The sequence below is a fragment of the Erpetoichthys calabaricus genome, chromosome 3, assembly GCF_900747795.2.
Source record: "Erpetoichthys calabaricus chromosome 3, fErpCal1.3, whole genome shotgun sequence".
Taxonomy (NCBI): domain Eukaryota; kingdom Metazoa; phylum Chordata; class Cladistia; order Polypteriformes; family Polypteridae; genus Erpetoichthys; species Erpetoichthys calabaricus.
The window spans coordinates 11,521,615-11,544,552 of NC_041396.2; the positions used below are offsets into that span (position 1 = coordinate 11,521,615).

Below are 22,938 nucleotides of genomic sequence, written 5' to 3' on the forward strand. Positions count from 1 at the left end.
TGCTGGTCCTTACAGACTGAAAATAAAGAGAGGTCAGTTTCTGGAGAGACTAAATGTGTGGTTGACATAATCATAAAGAACGTAGTGAGGACATAATTAGGGTATTGTTAGACAAGCAGTTTATGGAGTCTTATCTAATACTGGGGCTTAAATCCTCTTATCTTGTGACTCAGACCTTGGACTGTTTAGCCCAATCTGCTAGACTTGCTTACTTAACAAACCAAATCTTTAGATTCCTTCAGGGTGTTTTCTACCACATTGGGAACAGAAACAAATCCTGTCCAGAAATGAAAAGCTGTGCACAGCCTCCATGTCTAATGTGATAATTGTGCTCTCCTAGGGCTGGCCGGCGGCCGCCAGTGTGGGCTGTGTGGTCTTCACGATTTCAGCGACGTTTAATACGATTTGACCAAGCAAATTGAAAGACGAGGGGGAGAAGGCTTTACAGGCCTGAATTGGAAGGTCAAGTCTGCGTCTGGAGGCACATCAGACTACGAGGGTGGAATCACATCCATTACAGTTAAATGATGTCATGGCTGGTGGTCTGTTAGATGTTGGGTGGTGACCACAGCTTCACTATAATTGAGTTGAGTGATGTCATCACTTTGCAAGGGCACATGAGGGAAAGGCCGGCCATTTGCTAATGAGTGTCTGTAAAAATGACTACCAGTCTTTTCAGCTGATGCTCTGTGTGGGCACTTCCATCTTACGGTGGATTCAGAAGTTTGTAAACCCCTTTCAGATTCTGTACACTTTGTTGTGTTGTAGATGTCATTTAAATGGATACATTTGTCATTATTGGCCACCAATTGACACCCAGTCACCCAGAATGAGAAAGTGACAACTTGTGTTCAGAAAGGTTTGCAAATCTCTCATTCAAAACATATCCAGGCCCTTAATTCAGTACTTTGCAGAAGTCCCTTTGGCAGCCATTCCAGTTCTGAGTCTTCTTAGGTCTGTCCTTACAAGCTTTGCACACCTGGATTTGGGCTGTTACTCCCATTCTTCTTGGCAGATCCTCTCAGGCATCGTTAGGTTGGATGGGAAGCATCGGTGAACGGCCACCTTCAGGTCCCTACAGAGGTGTTCTAAGTCTAGGACACTCGACAAAAGCCACAAAAAGATTTGGGGCTGCCACCTGTATATTATTTCCTGGCTGCAAAATTGAAATGAATTATTGTACTGAAGTGTGCGGATTGGAGTCTAGAACAGAACTGATTTGAGATGATCAAGAAAGCGGTTTTAAAGGCAAGCAGAGGATGTGACGTCGCCAATGGGGCCAGAAGTGACATCATTGGGGCCAGGCGGAATTTCCCATAACTGGTCTGTAGAGAAGTGAGATAAAGAGTCAGTGTATTCTGCCACCCCCTGGTCTGGCGTGGAACTACTCTCATTCAGGTTCTTTAGCTGCGTCCCATGTGCATGTGTATATATATATATATATATATATATATATATATATATTAGAACATTACAACACTCTAGACGAGAACAGGCCATTCAACCCAACAAAGCTCGCCAGTCCTATCCACTTATTTCTTCCAAAATCACATCAAGTTGAGTTTTGAAAGTCTCTAACATCTTACTGTCTACCACTCTACTTGGTCACTTATCGTTCTTTGTGTAAAGGAAAACTTCCTAATGTTTGTGTGACATTTACCCTTAAAAAGTTTCCAACTGTGTCCCTGTGTTCTTGATGAACTCATTTTAAAATAACAGTCTCGATCCACTGTACTGATTCCTTTCATAATTTTAAACACTTTAGTCAGGTCTCCTCTTAATCTTCTTTTGCTTAAACTGTAAAGGCTCAGCTCTTTTAATCTTTCCTCATAATTCAACCTCTGTAGCCCTCTAATCAGCTTAGTCGCTCTTCTCTGGACCTTTTCTTGTGCTGCTATGTCCTTTTTGTAGCCCGGAGACCAAAACTGCACCCAGTACTCCAGATGAGGCCTCACCAGTGTGTTATAAAGCTTGAGCAGAACCTCCTGGGACTTGTTCTCCGCAAATCCTGTCACGTTCTGTCAGGTGGGATGGAAAGCTGTTTTCAGGTCTCTCCAGAGTACAAGTCCAGGCTCTGGCTGGGCCACTCAAGGACATTCCCAGTGTTGTCCCTAAGCTATTCCTGTGCTGGCTTTGCTTTGTTGATCCATCAGCCCATCATGAGGTCCTGATCGTCCCACAGCAGGTTTTCATGAAGGATATCTCTGGACTTTTGCTCCGTTTAGCTTTCCCTCGACTCGTCTCCCAGTCTCTGCTGCTTGCCACCACCACCAGCACGCTTCACCCATGGAATGGTATTGCTCGGGTGCTGAGTGGTACCTGCTTTCCTCCAGACGTGACTCCGTAGACTTGAGGCCAAACAGTTCAATCTTGGTTTCATCAGTTTGTCTGAGAGTGTAAAAGTCCAAGTGTTGTCTGGCCATATTGCCATAATGCCCAGATTAGCAGAGCATCAATGTCATTCTGGAAGTTTCTCCCATCTCCACACGGGTTCTCTAGAGCTCGGCCAGAGTGACCACTGGGTTCATCATCACCTGTCTTACCAAGGTCCTCCTCCCACGATTGGTCAGTTTGGCTAGGCAGCCAGCTTTAAGAACTATGTTACTGTTGCTCCAAGTATCTCGTGAAGGTCACTATGTTCTTGGGAGTCTTCACTGCTGCAGAAATTTTCTTGTAGCCTTCCACAGGTCTGTCTCTTAAGCTGTGCAGGCAATTCCTTGGAGCACATGGCTTGGTTTTTGCTTAATTGTAGACCTTCTATGTACAAGTGTTGCCTTTCCTAATCAGCTCCAATCAACTGAGTTGACCACAGGTAGACTCCAAACAAGGCAAATGATGACCAATAGAATGGGATGCACCTGAGCCAGCATTCAAGCGCCACCATAAAGGCTCTGAACATTGGGGGTCAAGGTGCTAATTCTATTTTTATTTTTAGAAATTTACAACAATTCTTAAAATCCTGTCTTCACAGGTCTGAATACTCCCTCGAGGCCCCTGTGGGTCCAAGGTTCAGTTGGTTTGACTTGCCTTCCTTGTGTTTAGCAGATTTTGGGTTTCTTGTTCTGTCCTTTTGCATGGCTTGAACCCACTGCTGTGTTTCTTTACCTTTTCTGTTTTTTCTTTCAGGGGTTCTCCGTGGAGAGAGATGAATGTGGCCGCCACTCATTTACCATGTGTGAGGGTTGCCTGCTTCCTCGAGCTTCTCCCTCTGCTGCGTTAGCCCCATCAAGATTGCCTCATTTCCGAGGCTGCAGTCCTAACGCCTCTGATGCCGCATAGTTGGCCCAACAGCGCCGACACGTTAATCTGTCCAGCTTTGCTGCTGCTGCCGCCGGTGTGCTGATGCCAAATCTGCCCTTGAAATTCAGCCCTATGATGAAGAGGCCCAAGCAGCACCCCCATCTCAGTTTCCTGAGCTTCTTCAGTAGGAAGTCCAAATCCACCCCCAAGCTGGAAAGACCGCTGGCCCCAGAAGAGCGAGGGCCCAACAAAGTCCGGGATGAGATCAGTCTAACTCTGACGCCCAGTGAACATGACGTCAGGGATCTCGAGCAAGGGGACGCTAGGAGGACGGGGCTTTCTTCTGCCTCCTCCAGCCATGAGCAGCTCTTGGACCAACTGGAGTGCCCATTGTGCCTTCTTTGCCAACCTCGGTGCCACTTTCCTGAGCTCTCCTCTTGCCCTCACCGTTCCTGCTCAGACTGCCTGCGCCTGTACCTGCGAATTGAGATCACCGAAAGCCGAGTGTGCATCGCCTGTCCTCAGTGCCCGGAGATTCTGGCCCCGCTGGACGTCCAGACCATCCTGGAGGACGAAGCCCTGCTGGAGAGGTACGAGGAGTACCAGCTGCGGAGGTTTCTGGCATCAGATCCAGATACGCGATGGTGCCCAGCACCTGACTGCAGGTGAGTGGCAACGTTTGTCTTACCGTCTGTCCTTTTGTCATTAATGAGCTGCAATTTCATTGAGAGTCAAAGTTTAAAACACAGTTGGAAGGCGCTATATAAAGAAACACAAGATACTGATGAGTCCTAGTGTGCTGCCAGCTGGGGCACAAACAGGTTGAGCTAAGCCCACTTGGACTATAAAAGAGATAGAAATGTTGCATTGGCAAAGTCCACTTCTGCACGCCATTAAATCATTTCCTTTAAGCAAGCTGATCATTGCAGAGAACTTTAACTTGCAGAAGTGTGAAAAGGTCTGCAGAATTGTGGACATCGTCTGAATGAAAGCAGAGGCCGGATTGGGGCTCCGTCCTCCCACTACTGTGGCTTCACCTCTCATAATAAAGGAGCGCTGGGGCCTCCAGCAGGCTGGCCGGCTTCTCTCTGTGGTGTCAGTTAACATAAGGAGAGCACAAGGAGAAATGTGCCAAGATCTCTGCAAATCCCAGGAGAGAATCAGAGCCGGTGCCAATTATTCAGGGCCTGCCCTATGCTTTTAGGAAATGAAATGAGAAGAATAAAGGAATTAGTCGAGTACAGAGAGTGGAGCTGACGGGGTGCCTTGACACGGTGGGTATGTAATCTGCACTCAAATACAAAAAATTAAAGGCTTCTTCAACCCGCCTTTTACAGCTGTCAGAATAAGGTCGAATAATGCTTGCTATTCAAGATTATGGATGTTCGGTACAGAAATGTCATAGATGTGAAGAAGAGAAATGGATTTGAAAGACACTGTATAAAATAAGCTGATACAAGATTATTATATAACAAACAGTCAGAGACAGATAGACAGACATATATATAGAGAGAGATGTACAGTATATGAAAGACACTATATAATAGATAGATAGACATGAAAGACACTATATAAAGATGTATTGATAGATATTAAAGGCAGTATGCAGTATAGATATGAATGGCACTATATAACAGATAGATAGATAGATAAGAAAGGCACTATATATCATAGACAGATTTGAAAGGCACTATATATCATAGACAGATTTGAAAGGCACTATATAATATATATATATATATATAAATAGATTGATAAGAAAGGCACTATATAACAGATAGATAGATAGATAAGAAAGGCACTATATATCATAGACAGATATGAAAGGCACTATATAATATATATATATATAAATAGATTGATAAGAAAGGCACTATATAACAGATAGATAGATAGATAAGAAAGGCACTATTTATCATAGACAGATTTGAAAGGCGCTATATAACAGATAGATAGATAGATAGATAGATAGATAAGAAAGGCACTATATATCATAGACAGATTTGAAAGGCACTATATATAGATAAGAAAGGCACCATATATAATAGATTGATTTGAAAGGCAGTATATAATATATATATATATATATAAATAGATTGATAAGAAAGGCACTATATAACAGATAGATAGATAGATAGATAGATAGATAGATAGATAAGAAAGGCACTATTTATCATAGACAGATTTGAAAGGCGCTATATAACAGATAGATAGATAGATAGATAGATAAGAAAGGCACTATTTATCATAGACAGATTTGAAAGGCGCTATATAACAGATAGATAGATAGATACATAGATATGGCACTATATAACAGATATATAGATAGATAGATAGATAGATAGATAAGAAAGGCACTATTTATCATAGACAGATTTGAAAGGCACTATAAAATAGATAGATAGATAGATAGATATGAATGGCACTATATAACAGATAGATAGATACAGTATGAACAAATGGTGTATCACACGCATTAACACTGATATTATGAATCCCATACCAAATGGCACATAAAAGAGACCTATGGTTTTCGTGGTGCACTGCACACATTAATGCTGAGGTCTACGTTGGTCACTTACATTTTAACTCATTGTTGATGGGTAGCACAGCTAGCTTTTTTGGAAGAATTCCTAAAATCACGTTTTTGATTTTTCATTATGGGGTACTGAGTGTTGTTTGATGGGGGATAAAATGTTTTAAGCAAGTTTAGCACAAGGCTGCAACCTAAGAAACTGTGAAAACGTGAAGACATCTGAGAATTTTCTGAATCCACTGTATGCATTAAAAAAGAAGTGCATCCCTAACATTGACTCCTGAGGAATGGCACTTTTCTGGTAAAGCTCCCCTGACCTTAACCCTTTGCTTCACACCCATCTGAAAAGTGCCCTGAGTTTTTTGATGTGATACCTGGCCTTTCATGTGACACCTGATCATATGATTTCTGAGCATTAAGAGTAAATAACATCATAAGCTCCTGTCCTTTTGTTGCCCCCTCATAGACCCTGAGTACTTGTGATGGGACTCAGTTTGAGGTCCTGCCCCCTTTTCTGTCTCAGACCTGACTGAGTACCCCACATTTCAAGGCCTGGTGCTCAGACGCTTTCAGCTTTAATGGCTGTGCCCTTACTATCCAGCAAAACCTGAGAGACTGGCATCATGGGAGCCCTCAGCTGAGTCATCATGGCGTTGCTTCCTTCAGTATTCTCATCTTGCAGTTAGAGGAGCCCTTGGGTCAGCTTTTGGCTCCAATGTCTTTTAATCAATGTATGGCTCTCTCTGTCGTGAGTAATGAGTATTATGTAAAGGTATTGTTTATAGCGTTCTTTAAGAGCACAGGTTTGGCACACTGAGCTGGCAAACCAATGCCAAGCCAGCGGTTTATTTTTTCATTTGCTTATTGAAAGGTGGAGTGGATTCTGCAAATATTCAAACGCAGTGACTTTCTGCACTCTTTATTGTCTGGTAGATTTCATTTTAAGTGGGATGCGTTTCACGTTTTGTGCCCATCAGTCTGCATTCATTAACCCATGTGACAAAGTAACAAGGTGTTTTCAGAATTTGTTAAAAATTCCAAACTGAAATCTCTCACTCCTTGAAGTGTTCAGACCCCGTATTCAGTAATTCTCTAACCTTCTTTGTGCTGTACGGGTTTGCAGGGGGGTGCTGGAGCCCATCTCAGCTAGCATAGGGTGCAAGGCAGGGACAAACCCTAGACAGGGTGCCAGTCCATCTCAGGGAGATCACACACAGAGTCATACCACCTACACTGGGGCCAGTTTAGTAACTCCAGTCCATCTAACCTGCATGTCCTTGGACTGTGGGAGGAAACCCACTTAGACATGGAGAGAACATGCAAACTCCAAGCAGGGAGGACCCTTGATGTTAACCCTGAGGCAGCAGTGCTACCACTGCAACACTGTGCTGCCCACCCTCAAATAAAAAGTCTTATTGGCAGCAATTACAGCTGCAAGTCATCTCTATAAGCTTTCCACCCCTTTGCATCCCATTCTTCCTGGCAGATCCTCTGAAGCGCCATTAGATTGGATGGGGAGTGTCAGGTCTCTCCACAGATGATCCAAGGAGGTGAAGTCTGGGCTTTGGCTGGGGCACTCATGGATGATCAGAGACTTGCCCTTGAAGCCACTCCATTGTTGTCTTGGCGCTATGCTTTGCCTGTTGCCCCAGACTGAGGTGGTGTGCACTCGGCAGCAGGTTTTCTTCAAGGACCTCTCTGGATTTGGCTGCATTCATCCCCTCAATTCTGATCTGTCTTCATGTCCTTGCACCCTGCGGCTGAGAAGCTCCTCCATGACGCTTCCTTTAGCTGGCTTCACCCAGTGACATGTGGTGAAGTTCATGGCTGGTGACTCCTTCAGAGTCCGATTTACAAATATATGAACCCCAAAGAGTAGCTTATTGACTATTCCATTGGCAGCCAGCGTGTACATTGACTACTGGTTATGTTTCATATCTCATCAGCATTCTTTACACACACATCAGTAACATATTTGAATAAGAAAGAACGTTACGTAGGAGACCCAGGTTCACTTCTCGGGTCCTCCCTGCGTGGAGTTTGTATGTTCTCCCCGTGTCTGCATGGGTTTCCTCTCACAGTCCAAAGACATGCAGGTTAGGTGCATTGGCGATCCTAAATTGTCCCTAGTGTGTGCTTGGTACGGAAAGTATTCAGACCCCCTTCAATTTTTCACTCTTTGTTATATTGCAGCCATTTGCTAAAATCATTTAAATTAATTTTTTTCCTCATTAATGTACACACAGCACCCCATATTGACAGACAAATAAAAGAATTTTTGAAATTGTTGCAGATTTATTAAAAAAGAAAAACTGAAATATCACATGGTCCTAAGTATTCAGACCCTTTGCTGTGACACTCATATATTTAACTCCGCTGCTTTCCATTTCTTCTGATCATCCTGGAGATCACCTTCATTTGAGTCCAGCTGTGTGTGATTATACTGATTGGACTTGATTAGGAAAGCCACACACCTGTCTATATAAGACCTTACAGCTCACAATGCATGTCAGAGCAAATGAGAATCACGAGGTCAAAGGAACTGCCTGAAGAGCTCAGAGACAGAATTGTGGCAAGGCACAGATCTGGCCAAGGTTACAAAAAAATCTCTGCTGCACTTAAGGTTCCCAAGAGCACAGTGGCCTCCATAATCCTTAACTGGAAGATGTTTGGGACGACCAGAACCCTTCCTAGAGCTGGCCGTCTGGCCAAGCTGAGCTACCGGGGAAGAAGAGCCTTGGTGAGAGAGGTAAAGAAGAACCCAAAGATCACTTTGGCTGAGCTCCAGAGATGCAGTCAGGAGATGGGAGAAAGTTGTAGAAAGTCAACCATCACTGCAGCCTCCACCAGTCAGGGCTTTATGGCAGAGTGGCCTGTCGGAAGCCTCTCCTCAGTGCAAGACACATGACAGCCCGCATGGAGTTTGCTAAAAGACACCTGAGAGATTCTCTGGTCTGATGAGACCAAGATAGAACTTTTTGGCCTTAATTCTAAGCGGTATGTGTGGAGACAACCAGGCACTGCTCATCACTTGTCCACTACAGTCCCCACAGTGAAGCATGGCGGTGGCAGCATCATGCTGTGGGGGTGTTTTTTCAGCTGCAGGGACAGGACGACTGGTTTGCAATCGAGGGAAAGATGAATGCGGCCAAGTACAGGGATATCCTGGACAAAAACCTTCTCCAGAGTGCTAAGGACCTCAGACTGGGCCGAAGGTTTACCTTCCAACAAGACAATGACCCTAAGCACACAGCTAAAATAACGAAGGAGTGGCTTCACAACAACTCTGTGACTGTTCTTGAATGGCCCAGCCAGAGCCCTGACTTAAACCCAATTGAGCATCTCTGGAGAGACCTAAAAATGGCTGTCCACCAACATTTACCATCCAACCTGACAGAACTGGAGAGCATCTGCAAGGAGGAATGGCAGAGGATCCCCAAATCCAGGTGTGAAAAACTTGTTGCATCTTTCCCAAGAAGACTCACGGCTGTATTAGCTCAAAAGGGTGCTTCTACTAAATACTGAGCAAAGGGTCTGAATACTTAGGACCATGTGATATTTCAGTTTTTCTTTTTTAATAAATCTGCAACAATTTCAAAAATTCTTTTTTTTGTCTGTCAATATGGGGTGCTGTGTGTACATTAATGAGGAAAAAAATTAATTGAAATGATTTTAGCAAATGGCTGCAATATAACAAAGAGTGAAAAATTGAAGGGGGTCTGAATACTTTCCGTACCCACTGTATGTGTGTACGTGTGTCCTGCGATGGGCTGGCACCTTGCCCGGGGTTTGTTTCCTGCTTTGCGCCCTGTGCTGGCTGGGATTGGCTCCAGCAGACCCCCGTGACCCTGTAGTTAGGATATAGCGGGTTGGACGATTACTGACTGACTGACTGAGAACGTTACGTTTATAGATGCGAGCGAGCGGAGAGAGCGCATTTTCTCCTCACCCTCTAAATTGCGGTTTCAATTCCACAATTCACACTCATACAATACAAATGAAAGTATAGAGAGGTGTACAAAAAAAACAGATTCCAATTTTGACCTTAATTGAAATATTTAAAAGCTTTTAATTCTGATGCTTTAATCAATTTTAATACAGACTGTTCAACAAAAGGACAGCAAGAAAAACAAAAGAATATTTTATTTAAGATCAAAATTTAGTTTTTAAGTATTGGATTGTATTTTTCTTAGTCTGATCCAATTTTCTACAAATTTGAAAACCGTCTATGGCCTTAACCTTTATTTGTAAATGGAAGTCTATGCACCTCTCTGGAGTGGTGGCTCTGAGGCTAAGGATCTGCACTGGTATCCCGAAGGTTGCCGGTTTGAATCCCCGTCACTGCCAAAAGAGATCCTACTCTGCTGGGCCCTTGAGCAAGGCCCTTAACCTTTAATTGCTCCAGGAGCGCTGTACAATGGCTGACCCTTTAGTTTTAAAAATCTTAATCTTTCATTTTGGCAGTCAGTCAGAACAAAAAATAAAAAATAAACGGAGCGCTGCAGTGCACTTGACTTTCTGATGTCGCTAACTTATTGGCGCCCAGAGCCTCTGTGTGGAAGGATAGCAGCAGCAAGTGCCGTGCGGTGAGGTTCATGACTGGTGACTCCTTCAGAGTCTGATTTACAAAAATATGAACCCCAAAGACTAGCTTATTGACTATTCAATTGGCAGCCAGCGTGCACATTGACTGCTGGTTATGTTTCATATCTCATCAGCATTCTTTACACACACACAGGTAAAGCGAAGCGAGCAGGGAGTTAACCCCGTAGTGAATCTATATAATACAGTGGTGCCTTGGTTTGCGAGGATAATTCGTTCCGGAAATATGCTTGTAATCCAAAGCACTCGTATTTCATAGCGAATTTCCCTATAAGAAATAATGGAAACTCAGATTACAACCCAAAAATATTCATATAAAAATGATTAATACAAAATATGGAATCCTGTGGGGGGGTGCTCCGAGAGTATGGGGTACCGGCCCCCCTGATAAGAGCTGTTCGGTCCCTGTACAATCGGTGCCAGAGCTTGGTCCGCATTGCCGGCAGTAAGTCGAACCCGTTTCCAGTGAAAGTTGGACTCCGCCAGGGCTGCCCTTTGTCACCGATTCTGTTCATAACTTTTATGGACAGAATTTCTAGGTGCAGCCACAGCGTTGAGGGGTCCGGTTTGGTGGGCTCAGGATTGGGTCACTGCTTTTTGCAGATGATGTTGTCCTGTTTGCTTCATCAGGCCGTGATCTTCAGCTCTCTCTGGATCGGTTCGCAGCTGAGTGTGAAGCGGCTGGGATGGGAATCAGCACCTCCAAATCCGAGACCATGGCCCTCAGCCGGAAAAGGGTGGAGTGCCCTCTCAGGGTTGGGGGCGAGATCCTGCCCCAAGTGGAGGACTTCAAGTATCTCGGGGTCTTGTTCACGAGTGAGGGAAGAATGGAGCGTGAGATCGACAGGCGGATCGGTGCGGCATCCGCAGTAATGCGGGCGTTGCATCGGTCTGTCGTGGTGAAAAAGGAGCTGAGCTGCAAGGCAAAGCTCTCAATTTACCAGTCGATCTAAGTTCCTACCCTTACCTATGGTCATGAACTATGGGTAGTGACCGAAAGAACGAGATCGCGAATACAAGCGGCTGAAATGAGTTTCCTCCGCAGGGTGTCTGGGCTTTCCCTTAAAGATAGGGTGAGAAGCTCAGTCATCCGAGAGGGGCTCAGAGTAGAGCCGCTGCTCCTCCACATCGAGAGGAGTCAGATGAGGTGGCTCGGGCATCTGATCAGGATGCCTCCTGGACGCCTCCCTGGTGAGGTGTTCCGGGCACGTCCAACCGGGAGGAGGCCCCAGGGAAGACCCAGGACACGTTGGAGGGACTATGTCTCCCGGCTGGCCTGGGAATGCCTCAGGATTCTCCCGGAAGAGCTAGAAGAAGTGGCCGGGGAGAGGGAAGTCTGGGCATCTCTGCTCAAGCTGCTGCCCCCGCGACCCGACCTCGGATAAGCGGAAGAGGATGGATGGATGGATGGATGGATGGACAAAATATAAAGTAAACATACATAAAACAAATTAACCTGCACTTTACCTTTGATAAGAATCATTGCTGAAGTGAGGGAGACGAGAGAGAGGAGTGGAGGAGGAGGAGGACGGTTATTGTGTAGGACAACTTTCACTCTGACTAACGGAGTCGCTGTTATCTGTTGGCTCACTGCAATCTTTTTATGTTTTTGTGACTTTAACAAGGAACCTATCCAATCAATGACAGTTGCTTTTGCCTCCTTTGGAGGATTTCGCAGAAATGTGACATTGCATTGTCATTAAGCAGAGTCATCGCTTGCAGTGCTACAGCCTTGTTGGACACAAAATAAAAAAATGCTTTACGCACACACACGTGGTCACCATGCTACAGTAAACATTATACGCTCGTACGGAGACGAGTGAGACACGTCGACTGAGACCGAGTATAGGAGACGATTACCCACAATCCCGCAGCGAGAGAGAGAGGGAGAAGAATCATCGGTTCAGTTGTGATCACATGACACTCGGTAGACAAAGCGTATATGTACGACTCATCTTGCAAGACCTTGCTCGTTTATCAAGTTAAAATTCATTAAAAATGTTTGCTCGTCTTGCAGAACACTTCCTCGTAATCCAAGGTTTTACTGTATATGAGTTTCACTTTTTGAGTTGAGTTATTGAAATAAATTAACTTTTTGATGATATTCTAATTTATTGAGATGCACCTGTATGTGAATGTAAAGGTCGACCCTACTGGTATTTCCTGATTGGATCAGAAGCGCTCCTTTTGTCACAGGTCGACCACTAATCCTAATACAGTCCTCATGCAGCAGGAGGACACCAGACGATCCGTACACTGAACAGGACAAACACAAGAATCCACAGGTATTGAATGGGAAGGCAAACAGACAGGTAACTCCAGACACGAAACAACAACAAAAAAAACTCCCCCTCTCTGTAGAACTGGCCTCCTTTTAAATCTCGAGCTGGCCTCCTTGTCCCCAGCAGCCCCCGCACCCTCATCAGACAACCAATCAGAGCCACTGTAGGGACTGCTGGGAGTTGAAGTTTTCACTCCTCAGTAGCGCCGCTGCAACCTTCTATACACAGCGACACCTGTGTCCTTTCTAAGTGACATCCAATCAATTCAGTTTACCACAGGTGGATTCCAAGTTCTGGAAACATCTCAAGGAGAATGGAAGCAAACAGGAATGCACAGCCTGGGGGTGGGGGGCAACAGCAATGGGTCTGAGTACTATTATGAAGGAGAGATTTCAGATTTTAATTTTTGATTAATGTGCCAACCTTTCAGAAAAAATGTGTTCACATTGTCATTATGGGTTATTGAGTGTAGATTGATGGGCAACATTGGCACATAAATCTGTTTCAGATTCAATTTACAACACAATAAAAGTGTGCAGGTAGTGATGGGCATCTGAATACTTCATGAATTCACGGTATCTACAAGAATAACTTGGGTTTGACCAGGGCAATCTTCTTGTTCACGGCTGCAACCCACTAGTGGGCCACACCACCTGTGCCTTTGAGACGCTTTCTCTTACAGTGTGCCTTCATGCCAGTCCAGTCCTGCACATGACTAATGCCACTTGTCTTTTCAGTTACGCAGTGATTGCCTATGGCTGCGCAGAGTGCCCAAAACTGAGCTGCGGACGGGATGGCTGTCGGACCGAGTTTTGTTATCACTGCAGGCAGCTGTGGCACCCGGACCAGACCTGTGACCAGGCTCGACGGCAACGATCCCGCAACACGTCAGGGAACAAGGAGGCGTCCACGCTGCTGATCTTCAGTGAGGAGGCAGGCAGTGGTACTCTTCCTTTATCTTGTTTTCTTTATTTTCTGGCCCCCTTTCCTTTACCTTTATTGGTGGAGACCCCTGGTGGCTTAGTTATTCATCCCATTTGCTCCTTTAGCATTGTGTTTTCTCTGTTTTCCTTGGAGACCTTGTCCTTGCGAAACCTTTGTCCATACGGTCCATGTGCTCCTTGTACCTGGGTTTGCCCCGTTAGTTTCCATTGCCTGGTAAAAGTAATTATCTCTCTGTATATAAAATCCAACGTCATTATGCAGTTAAATGACAACCTCAATAAACCTGCTATTCTTGATAAATTTCAGTCAGGTTTTAGAACAAATCACAGTACAGAAACTGCACTCGTTAAAGTAGTCAATGACTTGCGGGTAAATGCAGACAGAGGCCATTTATTTGTTCTCATCCTCTTAGATCTGAGGGCTGCATTTGACACCATTGATCATAATATTCTTAGAAATCGCCTTAGTCAATGGGCGTCTTAAATTGGTTTGAATCCTACCTGGCAGGGAGAAAATTCTTTGTTAGTTGTGGTAATTCAAAGACACATGATATCCTATATGGTGTTCCACAAGGCTCTATCCTGGGTCCTCTGCTCTTCTCAATCTACATGCTTCCATTAGGTCAGATTATCTCAGGGCATAACGTGAGCTACCACAGCTATGCTGATGACACACAGCTGTACCTATCAGTAGCACCTGATGACCCCGATTCTCTTGATTCACTAACACAATGTCTTACTTGTATTTCTGAATGGATGAATAGTAATTTTCTAAAGCTAAATAAAGAGAAACTGAAATTTTAGTGATTGGCAATAATGGATACAATGAAGCTTTTAGAAATAAACTGAATGCATTAGGATTAAAAGTCAAGATGGAGGTAAAAAGCTTAGGGGTAACCGTTGACTGTAATGTGAATTTTAAATCGCATATTCATTAGACCGCTAGGACAGCATTTTTTCACTTAAGAAACATAGCAAAAGTTAGACCTCTTAAAGATGCTGAGAAATTACTTCACGCTTTTGTTTTTAGTCGACTAGATTACTGTAACGCTATCATAAAGACATAAATCGTTTGCAACGAGTGCAGAATGCAGCTGCTAGAATCCTAACTAGGAAAAGAAAATCCGAGCACATCTCTCCAGTTTTGATGTCACTACACTGGTTACCTGTGTCATTCAGGATTGACTTGGTTTATAAAGCCTTAAATAATCTCGCTCCATGTTATATATTGGAATGTCTGACATCTTATATTCCAAATCGTAACCTCAGATCCTCAAATGAGTGTCTCCTTAGAATTCCAAGAGCAAAACTTAAAAAGAAGTGGTGAGGCGGGCGGCCTTCTGCTGTTATGCACCTAAAATCTGGAATAGCCTGCCAATAGGAATTCGCCAGGCTAATACAGTGGAGCAGTTTAAAAAACTGCTGAAAACACGTTATTTTAACATGGCCTTCTCATAACTTCACTTTAATTTAATCCTGATACTCTGTATATCCAATTCATTATAATAACTATTCATGGTGGCTCTAAAATCTGTACTAACCCCTACTCTCTCTTCTGTTTTTTTTTCTGGTTTCGTTGTGGTGGCGGCTTGCGCCACCACCATCTACTCAAAGCACCGTAATGTTCCAGCATTGATGGATTAAAATCCAGAATTCTGCATAACCATCATCATCTAGTCCTTCCGTGAGAACCCAAAATATAAAGAGGACGATTTCATTAATGTTAGGTAGAATGCCCAGAGGGGACTGGGCGGTCTAATGGTCTGGAACCCCTGCAGATTTTATTTTTTTCTCCAGCCGTCTGGAGTTTTTTTTTTTTTGTTTTTTTCTGTCCTCCCTGGCCATTGGACTTTACTCTTATTCTATGTTAATTAATGTTGTCGTATTTTAATGTCTTACTTTGTCGTTTATTTTTCTTTTCTTCATTATGTAAAGCACTTTGAGGTACTTTTTTGTACGAAAATTGTGCTATATAAATAAATGTTATTGTTATTTGGAACACACGCATTTCATGTTTATGTAAACATATTGTTAAAACAGAAACATTTTTCATGTTTTAGTAATAATTGACAAAATGTAGACATGAAGTATATAATGTGTGAAGCCTGAAGTCCAAATATCAAAGAAACACTTTCACAAAAGGTACAAATATAACAGAACAAGTGCGCTTCTATTCAAGAATATAACTGCAGAAAAAGAACCTGCGTTAGGGTGCGACATTGACATGCATTTGGTATGATGGTAGTGCAACGGTGTCAGCTGTTGACTGGTAATCAAAACTTCATGGATTCAATCCCAGACGAGTCTGCTTTGAGAAGTGAGCTGCTCTTATTCTTACTATCTTAGAATAAAAACATACATTTGACTTCAGTCTGTAACAGCCGGTGTAAATTTATGATACTTGTAAAGGTTAGCTTTGTTTTTTTTTTATTCAGTTTTATTCTCTCAGTCGTGTTCACGATCCCACCCCCCAATCAGACACTGCTGTTTTCACATAAAGACGCGCTATAACTGAGGTGAACTCAGATGATGACAACGGTTTTACATCGGAGAAAGAATGCACGTCACACTTTTGCAGTCGCTGTACTTTGTATATGTATACGGGAAGCTCTGCAGCTTACTTGTGACTTTACGCTGTAGGAGGTAAGTAAATAAATAAAGGTAAATAAGTAAATAACATTCGGTCTGGGTCTTATATACAAAGTACAGCAACGGCAGCTTCCACCTTCAGCTATAGACTCTTCAGTACGCAAGCAACTCTCCACACTAATGTTTAGATCTGGACGGTGTATGTGCCCAAAAAAGAAGTCTGACTGCATTCTCGTACCATTGCTTGAATACTAAAGTGTCAGCAGGCACTTTTCGAGGCATTACACATGTATTTTTTGAGCGTGCCCATGTCGATCAAACACAGGAAGCTCTGCAGTCTACTTGTGACTTTACGCTGTAGGAAGTAAGTAAACAAATTAAGGTAAATAACATTTGATCTGGCTTTTAAGTAAGTAACATATAAATGTTAATGTTTTGGGCACATGCACCGTCCAGATCTAAACACTAGAGTGGAGAGTCTATAGCTGAAGGTGGAAGCTGCTGTCGCTGTACTTTGTGTATAAGACCCAGAACGAATGTTATTTACTTATTTACCTTTATTTATTTACTTACTTCCTACAGCGTAAAGTCACAAGTAGACTGCATAGCTTCCTATGTACTATACAAAGTACATTGATGGCAAAAGTGCGACGTGCATTCTTGCTCTGATGTAGAACCGTTGTCATCATCTGAGTTCACCTCTGTTATAGTGCGTCTTTATGTGAAAACAGCAGTGTCAAATACGTGAGTGCAACTGAGAGAATAAAACTGAATAAAAAAAAAAAACAAAGCTAACCTTTACAAGTATCATAAATTTACACCGGCTATTACAGACTGAAAACAAATATATATTTTTATTCTAAGATAGTGAGAATAACAGCAGCTCACTTCTCAAACGGACTCGAACCTGTGAAGTTTTGATTACCAGTCAACAGCTGATACCGTTGCACTACCGAATATGTCATACCAAATGCGTGTCAATGTCGCACCCTAACGTGGGTTCTTTTTCTGCAGTTATAGTCTTGAATAGAAGCGCACTTGTTCTGTTATATTTGAACCTTTTGTGAAAGTGTTTATTTGATATTTGGACTTCAGGCTTCACACACTATACACTTCATTTTGTCAATTATTACTAAAACATGAGAAACGTTTCCGTTTGTGTTTACATAAACATGAAATGCATGTGTTCCAAACAACGATATAGTATTTATAAAAGGTAATTTTGCTTGACTTCTTACTCTATACAACTCTAAGCAACTAACGCGCAGGTAAACAGACTTGAGCTGAGAAAACTGTGTGGCGGTGGTGGGTGTGATAGTAGGCTGCATGCTGCTTATCGACACATTTACAGGACAAAAGATGCTGATGGAGAGGTGCGAATCGATTTAAGGTGGGACGGATCTACGAGTTTTTTCGTAGGCTCTGATAATTCTAGTGTTAACGGATTTAGATCAGGTTTTTTTCTAGAATTTGTTTGAACATTTTGGTTAATTATGTGACTTCTCTCATCACGCTATGTATCATAGTTTGCTTGTGGTACTGATTTATTTGAGCGAATCCGAGAGACACACAGCAGGCCGACGGGAGGGTGGAGGGGCCCTCCTCACTCACGCTCCAACCGCGAGGCGTGTACCTTACCTCCACTTAGCTAGCAAACGAGAGAACTACTTAACAGATTTAGATCAGGTTTTTTTTCTAGAATTTTCTTAAACATTTCGATTAATTTTGTGACTTCTCTCATCCTGCTAAGTATCATAGTTCACTTGCAGTTCCAATTTATTTGCATGAATCTGAGACAAAGGCTGCTGGCTGAGGAGATGGGGGCAGGGCCCTCATCACACATGCACCATCCTTGGGGGCGTTCCTTACCTCTGCTTAACTAGCGAACGAAAGGATTTAGATTGGGCTTTTTACTATAATTTGCTTGAACATTCTGGTTGATGTTGCCACTTCCCTCATCACGCTAAGTATCATATTTCACAAATTCGATTTATTTGCAAGAATCCGAGAGAAACGCAGCAGGCCAAGGGGAGGGGGGCTGGGCCCTCCTCACTCATGCGCCAGCATCGGAGTGCACCTTACATCCACTTAGCTAGTGAACGAGAGAACTACTTAACGGATTTAGACCGGGTTTTTCTCTTTTATTTGCTTGAACATTCCGGTTGATTTTGCAACTTCTGTCATCACACTAAGAATCGTAGTTCGCTTGCAGGAGTGATATATTCACGCTAATCTGAAGCAGAGGCTGCGGGCCGAGGAGAGGAGGAAGTGTGACGTCAGGAGTGGGGAGCTTGGCAGGTTCCTCCTCACTGTCCTGTTTCACTACTATCGCGGGGGTGGCTAGTATATTATATATTAACAAGATTGTTCTACATGTAATGACACTCCAATCATTAATCACCATCTCTGCTTCATGCTGTGCTTTGTTTTACATTGTATGTGTTTTGATCTTCTGTTTCAAATCCTTTGCTTTGATATTTGCTAAAGTCCTTCTGCTGTTAGGTTTTTCCTCACCTGTGGTTTAGGATTCTTTGCAGAAATGTCAGTGTCCACATGGACAGTTCACATTTTACAAGGTGACATTTTGGCACAGGTATTGGCCGAGTAATTGTTGTTGTCAGGAAATGACAAGCTGTGGTACAGTGATATGTTGCATTTAAGTTGATAAATATTTTGTATGTCTTTATGACATATGAGACTGGTGTATGGCCATGTTCCTCGAGGGAGTCATTGTCTGGGAGAGTACAGGGTTCCAGGGCCCCTAATAAGAGCTATTTGATTCCCTGTATACTCCCAGTAAGAGCTGAGTCCATGTACTCGGACAAACAACAGCACAGTTCCAAGTGGGTGTTGGATTCCGCCAGGGCTGTGCTTTGTCTCCCTGATTCAAGCAATAAAACACAGGCAGGTGAAAGCGTCAATCATTATTCTTTATCTAAATCTCGTAAAACAACTTTTCATGTCAGTGTTTTTGCAAAGAAAACAGTGTCCTCTGCGCTATATTTATATAATCCATTGATTAGGTCACTACTCAAAAAAAGGAATTTATTACATAATCAGAGAACTTTTAACATGATTGGTTATACCCAGTTGCTAGCGGGACATCGCAGATGTTGATATCTTAAATCAGCGTTTCTCAACCTTTAAGTATTTGTGACCCGAGTTTTTATAACAGTTTTAATCGCGCCCCCTAACGTTTTTTTGAAAGGAGCCCACTAATACCAATTTGTTATTTTTTAATTAATGATATATCATAGATGCATATTTTATTATACCTACTTAATCATACCTACTTAACTTTTATTGACATTTATCTAACTCTATATTTATTTTTCTAGTATCAGAATGTAGTTTAAGTTAATTTGTTTTGGTTTCAATAGATGGATTTTTCATATTTTCGATTCTTGTTTTCTTTTTTTTTTTGCCCCCCTTTTTGTTACTTTGCGCCCTCCTAGGGGGGCCCGCCCCACAGTTTGAGAACCACTGCCTTAAATGGCCACAGTTTGATTAATAGTCTTGTTTGCTTAGGATGTACATGACATTTTTAATGTATTATTTTTATTCTTATAAAAGGAGATGTGTGAGTTTCTACTGTATATCCTGTTTCTCGTGGTTTAAAAGAAAAGAACAATGGTCTAAATCCATATTACTAACCGAGAATGGTAAACAGGTACACGGCGATGGGACCATGAGACGTACTGCGCAGGCGCGTACAGCTCAACTAACGGAAATAGCAAATAAAACAACCGCCATATTGTGAGTGGCACTACTGCGGAGTGAAGTTAGGAATAATGTGCTGCTTGGGATTGTACAAACCGCTGAACACTTTACACCAAATTCAAACACAATACAGCTCAACGATACACACATGAGCCCACCTGGATAAGATCAATGAACGCAGGCGCCTACAACGCGCGTCTGAAACTGCGGAAGCAACGCAGGCACTGGTTCAGACACTACGGGGTCGGCAAAGGTCCACAAAGATAGTACGGAATATATAAGAGCACACCGATCAAAAAAAAATCAATCGTGTAAAACCACATAGTACACACAAATCATGTGCTCTCAGCGTATAGAAAGCATATAAGGACAATACGGAGAATAGAGACCCAAAAGCATTGGAGAGAAAAAAAGGCACATAAGAGATTATGAAAGCAGTGGAATTTCATAGGCTCAAACAAACGATAGCGTGATACACATGCAGACAAAGGCACAGAATTTGAAAGCAGTAAAATTCGAAAGTATTGTAGCGTCCCACCCAGATTGAGGGCTTTTTGGTTTTAAGTGACTGTTAGGTCCAATTGAGGGAAGGTGGAGTACAGCACAGAGGACTGATAGCGGGGTATTGATTTCACGCGGTAAGGAGGGGCATTGGAGAGGGTGCTAGAAAGTTGTGTTTGGGGTTAGGAAGTCAGCGATTGTTCAGGTAAAACTTTTGTGACACTTTATCATGTCAGTCACTACAGTATCAAAGAAAAGATAGAAACGATTGCATTACCGCAAACAAAAGGTGATTAGTCATCAGAACCAGGTGTAATTGAAAACATCCATCCATCCATTTTCCAACCCGCTGAATCCGAACACAGGGTCACGGGGGTCTGCTGGAGCCAATCCCAGCCAACACAGGGCACAAGGCAGGAACCAATCCTGGGCAGGGTGCCAACCCACCGCAGAATTGAAAACATACCAGGACAAATTGAGGTCTCAAAAGAAGAGTAGACAACAAAGTCTTTTCGCATTCGCATCATTCAATAGACAAAATGTGGATTTACACAATAATGGACCATATGCTATGAGAATCTGTGGTCCCACAACAGTTAAAGGAACGACAAGTTAAATTTCAAAGAGTACACAGTTCGGTCGGGTGTATATTGATGATCTCGGAGAAGCGATGCAAATTTTAACAGGCAAAAAGAAAGGTGATGTATATATTCCGCGAGTAACATTACACACCAAAGGAGATCGTGATATGCCATTCGTAGTAAAATGTTTACAGTTTAACGTCAGAATAGCTTTTGCTATGACAATCAATAAATCACAGGAACAAACAGAAAAACTCGGATTATTTATTACAGAAACAGAAACAATATTCACTCAGCAAAGCAGGCATGGGTTCAAAACGAATGAGCTCGACTGACAGATATACAAACACGAGCCCGGCTGGATAAAATCAATGAACGCAGGCGCCTACAACGCGCGTCTGAAATGCCGCAAGTAAAGCGGGCACGGCTCCAAGACGAACGAGCTTGACTAATGTATTTCAGGATACCCAACGCCGGGGGCGGAGCCCCCTTGTTTATTATGATCCAGCTGGATACAAAAAACTAGAAACTTAGTACTATAGAAGAATGATTATGCCATAAATATAACATTTTTCTCTTAAGGGGTTATATAAAATAACATGAAATACATTTATCATCATAGTGAATAGTAAAATAGCTTTTAAGCATAAGCTCAGTAGGATATGAGACTCAGACACATGGCAGGTGCACACTGGACCAGAGTTCAAATTCAACTCTTACACTTGTTATATAATATTTAAAGAGCAAGGAAGATGGACAAACAAGTTTTCTTTCTACCCCCAAAGCTTTAGGGATGCTGTTTTTAATGACTGAATTGCTAGCCACCTGTGACAGAGAGAGCTAGTTTTATTGCTCAGTGACTTGCATTTCCTTCCTTAGTTGTTTACTTGAAATATACTGGCAACAAACCAAATGAACTGAGGTTGGAAGGCTGTGCCTGAGCTGTTCCATTGGTGCATAGCCCAGGAAGGTGTGTGTGTGTGTATGTGTGTCAGGAGCTAAACAGAGACCATAAAGAAAAAGGCTTGCAAAGGCCTGCTCTCTCTATCTGCCATGTTGCATCCTGACCAGATGATAACCTGAAGAAAGCAGGCTGCCACAGCCTGTGCAGATGATGATTATGTGTGTTTTCGGGTTGTATGGTCTTGATTTGCAAAAACATATTGTATTTGCTTGTACGGCACTAGTTATAATAAAATTTATTTCCTATAATACATAGAGTGTAAGAGTGCAGCTCTTTTTCCTGCCTGTTCTTTCACTCTCTCCAACTGCCTAAGGTTATAGGGGTAAAGAAGGGAAGGGGAGAGGAGGTGCTGAAATGAAATAGTGTATCTGACCACAAAGTGGGAAGCATATGGAATCTGTCATATGGAATTTAATAACAAACTCCTGTATTTCACCTTTGAAAGGCAACATGGTTTCACTCCTGAATCAGGAACATCTGCTTCCAAATACTGTCAAAGAGGTAGGCTGCCCTCCCATACACTTCCCACAACCCTTTCTCTGGGAGAAGAGTCAGGCATATTTGGGGTCTAATACGTTGAATGCTCTCTAATGCCTTGGTGAAGCAAATGACCCCTTTGGAATTTCTTGGATTTCTGCTTTGATTACTGATAAAATGTGGTCTGTGCCCATATTTATCAAGCATCTCAGAGAAAGAAACAATCGTAACTGGCATAAAAATCTCTGACTGATGCAAACTTGGTCCAGCTCTTAGGAGTAGATGTAAAAGCATTTTATCAGTTTTCCAAATTTAGGGAACTTAACTTTACCAGGATTTAGGAGAATTCGTGAGCTGTCCTAAGTCACTAGGAAGTCCCAGAACACGAGTGTCATTCTCTGGTCCTGGAGGGCCGCAGTGGCTGCAGGCTTTCATTCTAACCGTCTTCTTCATTAGTGACCAGTTTTTGCTGCTAATAAACTTCTTTTCCTTTAATTTTAAT

General features: G+C 42.8%; 1 protein-coding gene across 1 annotated transcript in view; it reads left to right on the forward strand.

Moving 5' to 3' along the window:
• si:ch211-278j3.3 (E3 ubiquitin-protein ligase RNF19A) overlaps positions 1 to 22,938 on the forward strand; it is a 144,991-nt gene that overhangs the window by 71,350 nt on the left and 50,703 nt on the right. Inside the window, exons 2-3 of the mRNA XM_028796366.2 lie at positions 3,127 to 3,905; positions 13,398 to 13,603. Coding sequence (XP_028652199.2) covers positions 3,343 to 3,905; positions 13,398 to 13,603 — 769 coding nt within the window. The 5' untranslated portion in view covers positions 3,127 to 3,342. The remainder of the gene's footprint in view (positions 1 to 3,126; positions 3,906 to 13,397; positions 13,604 to 22,938) is intronic.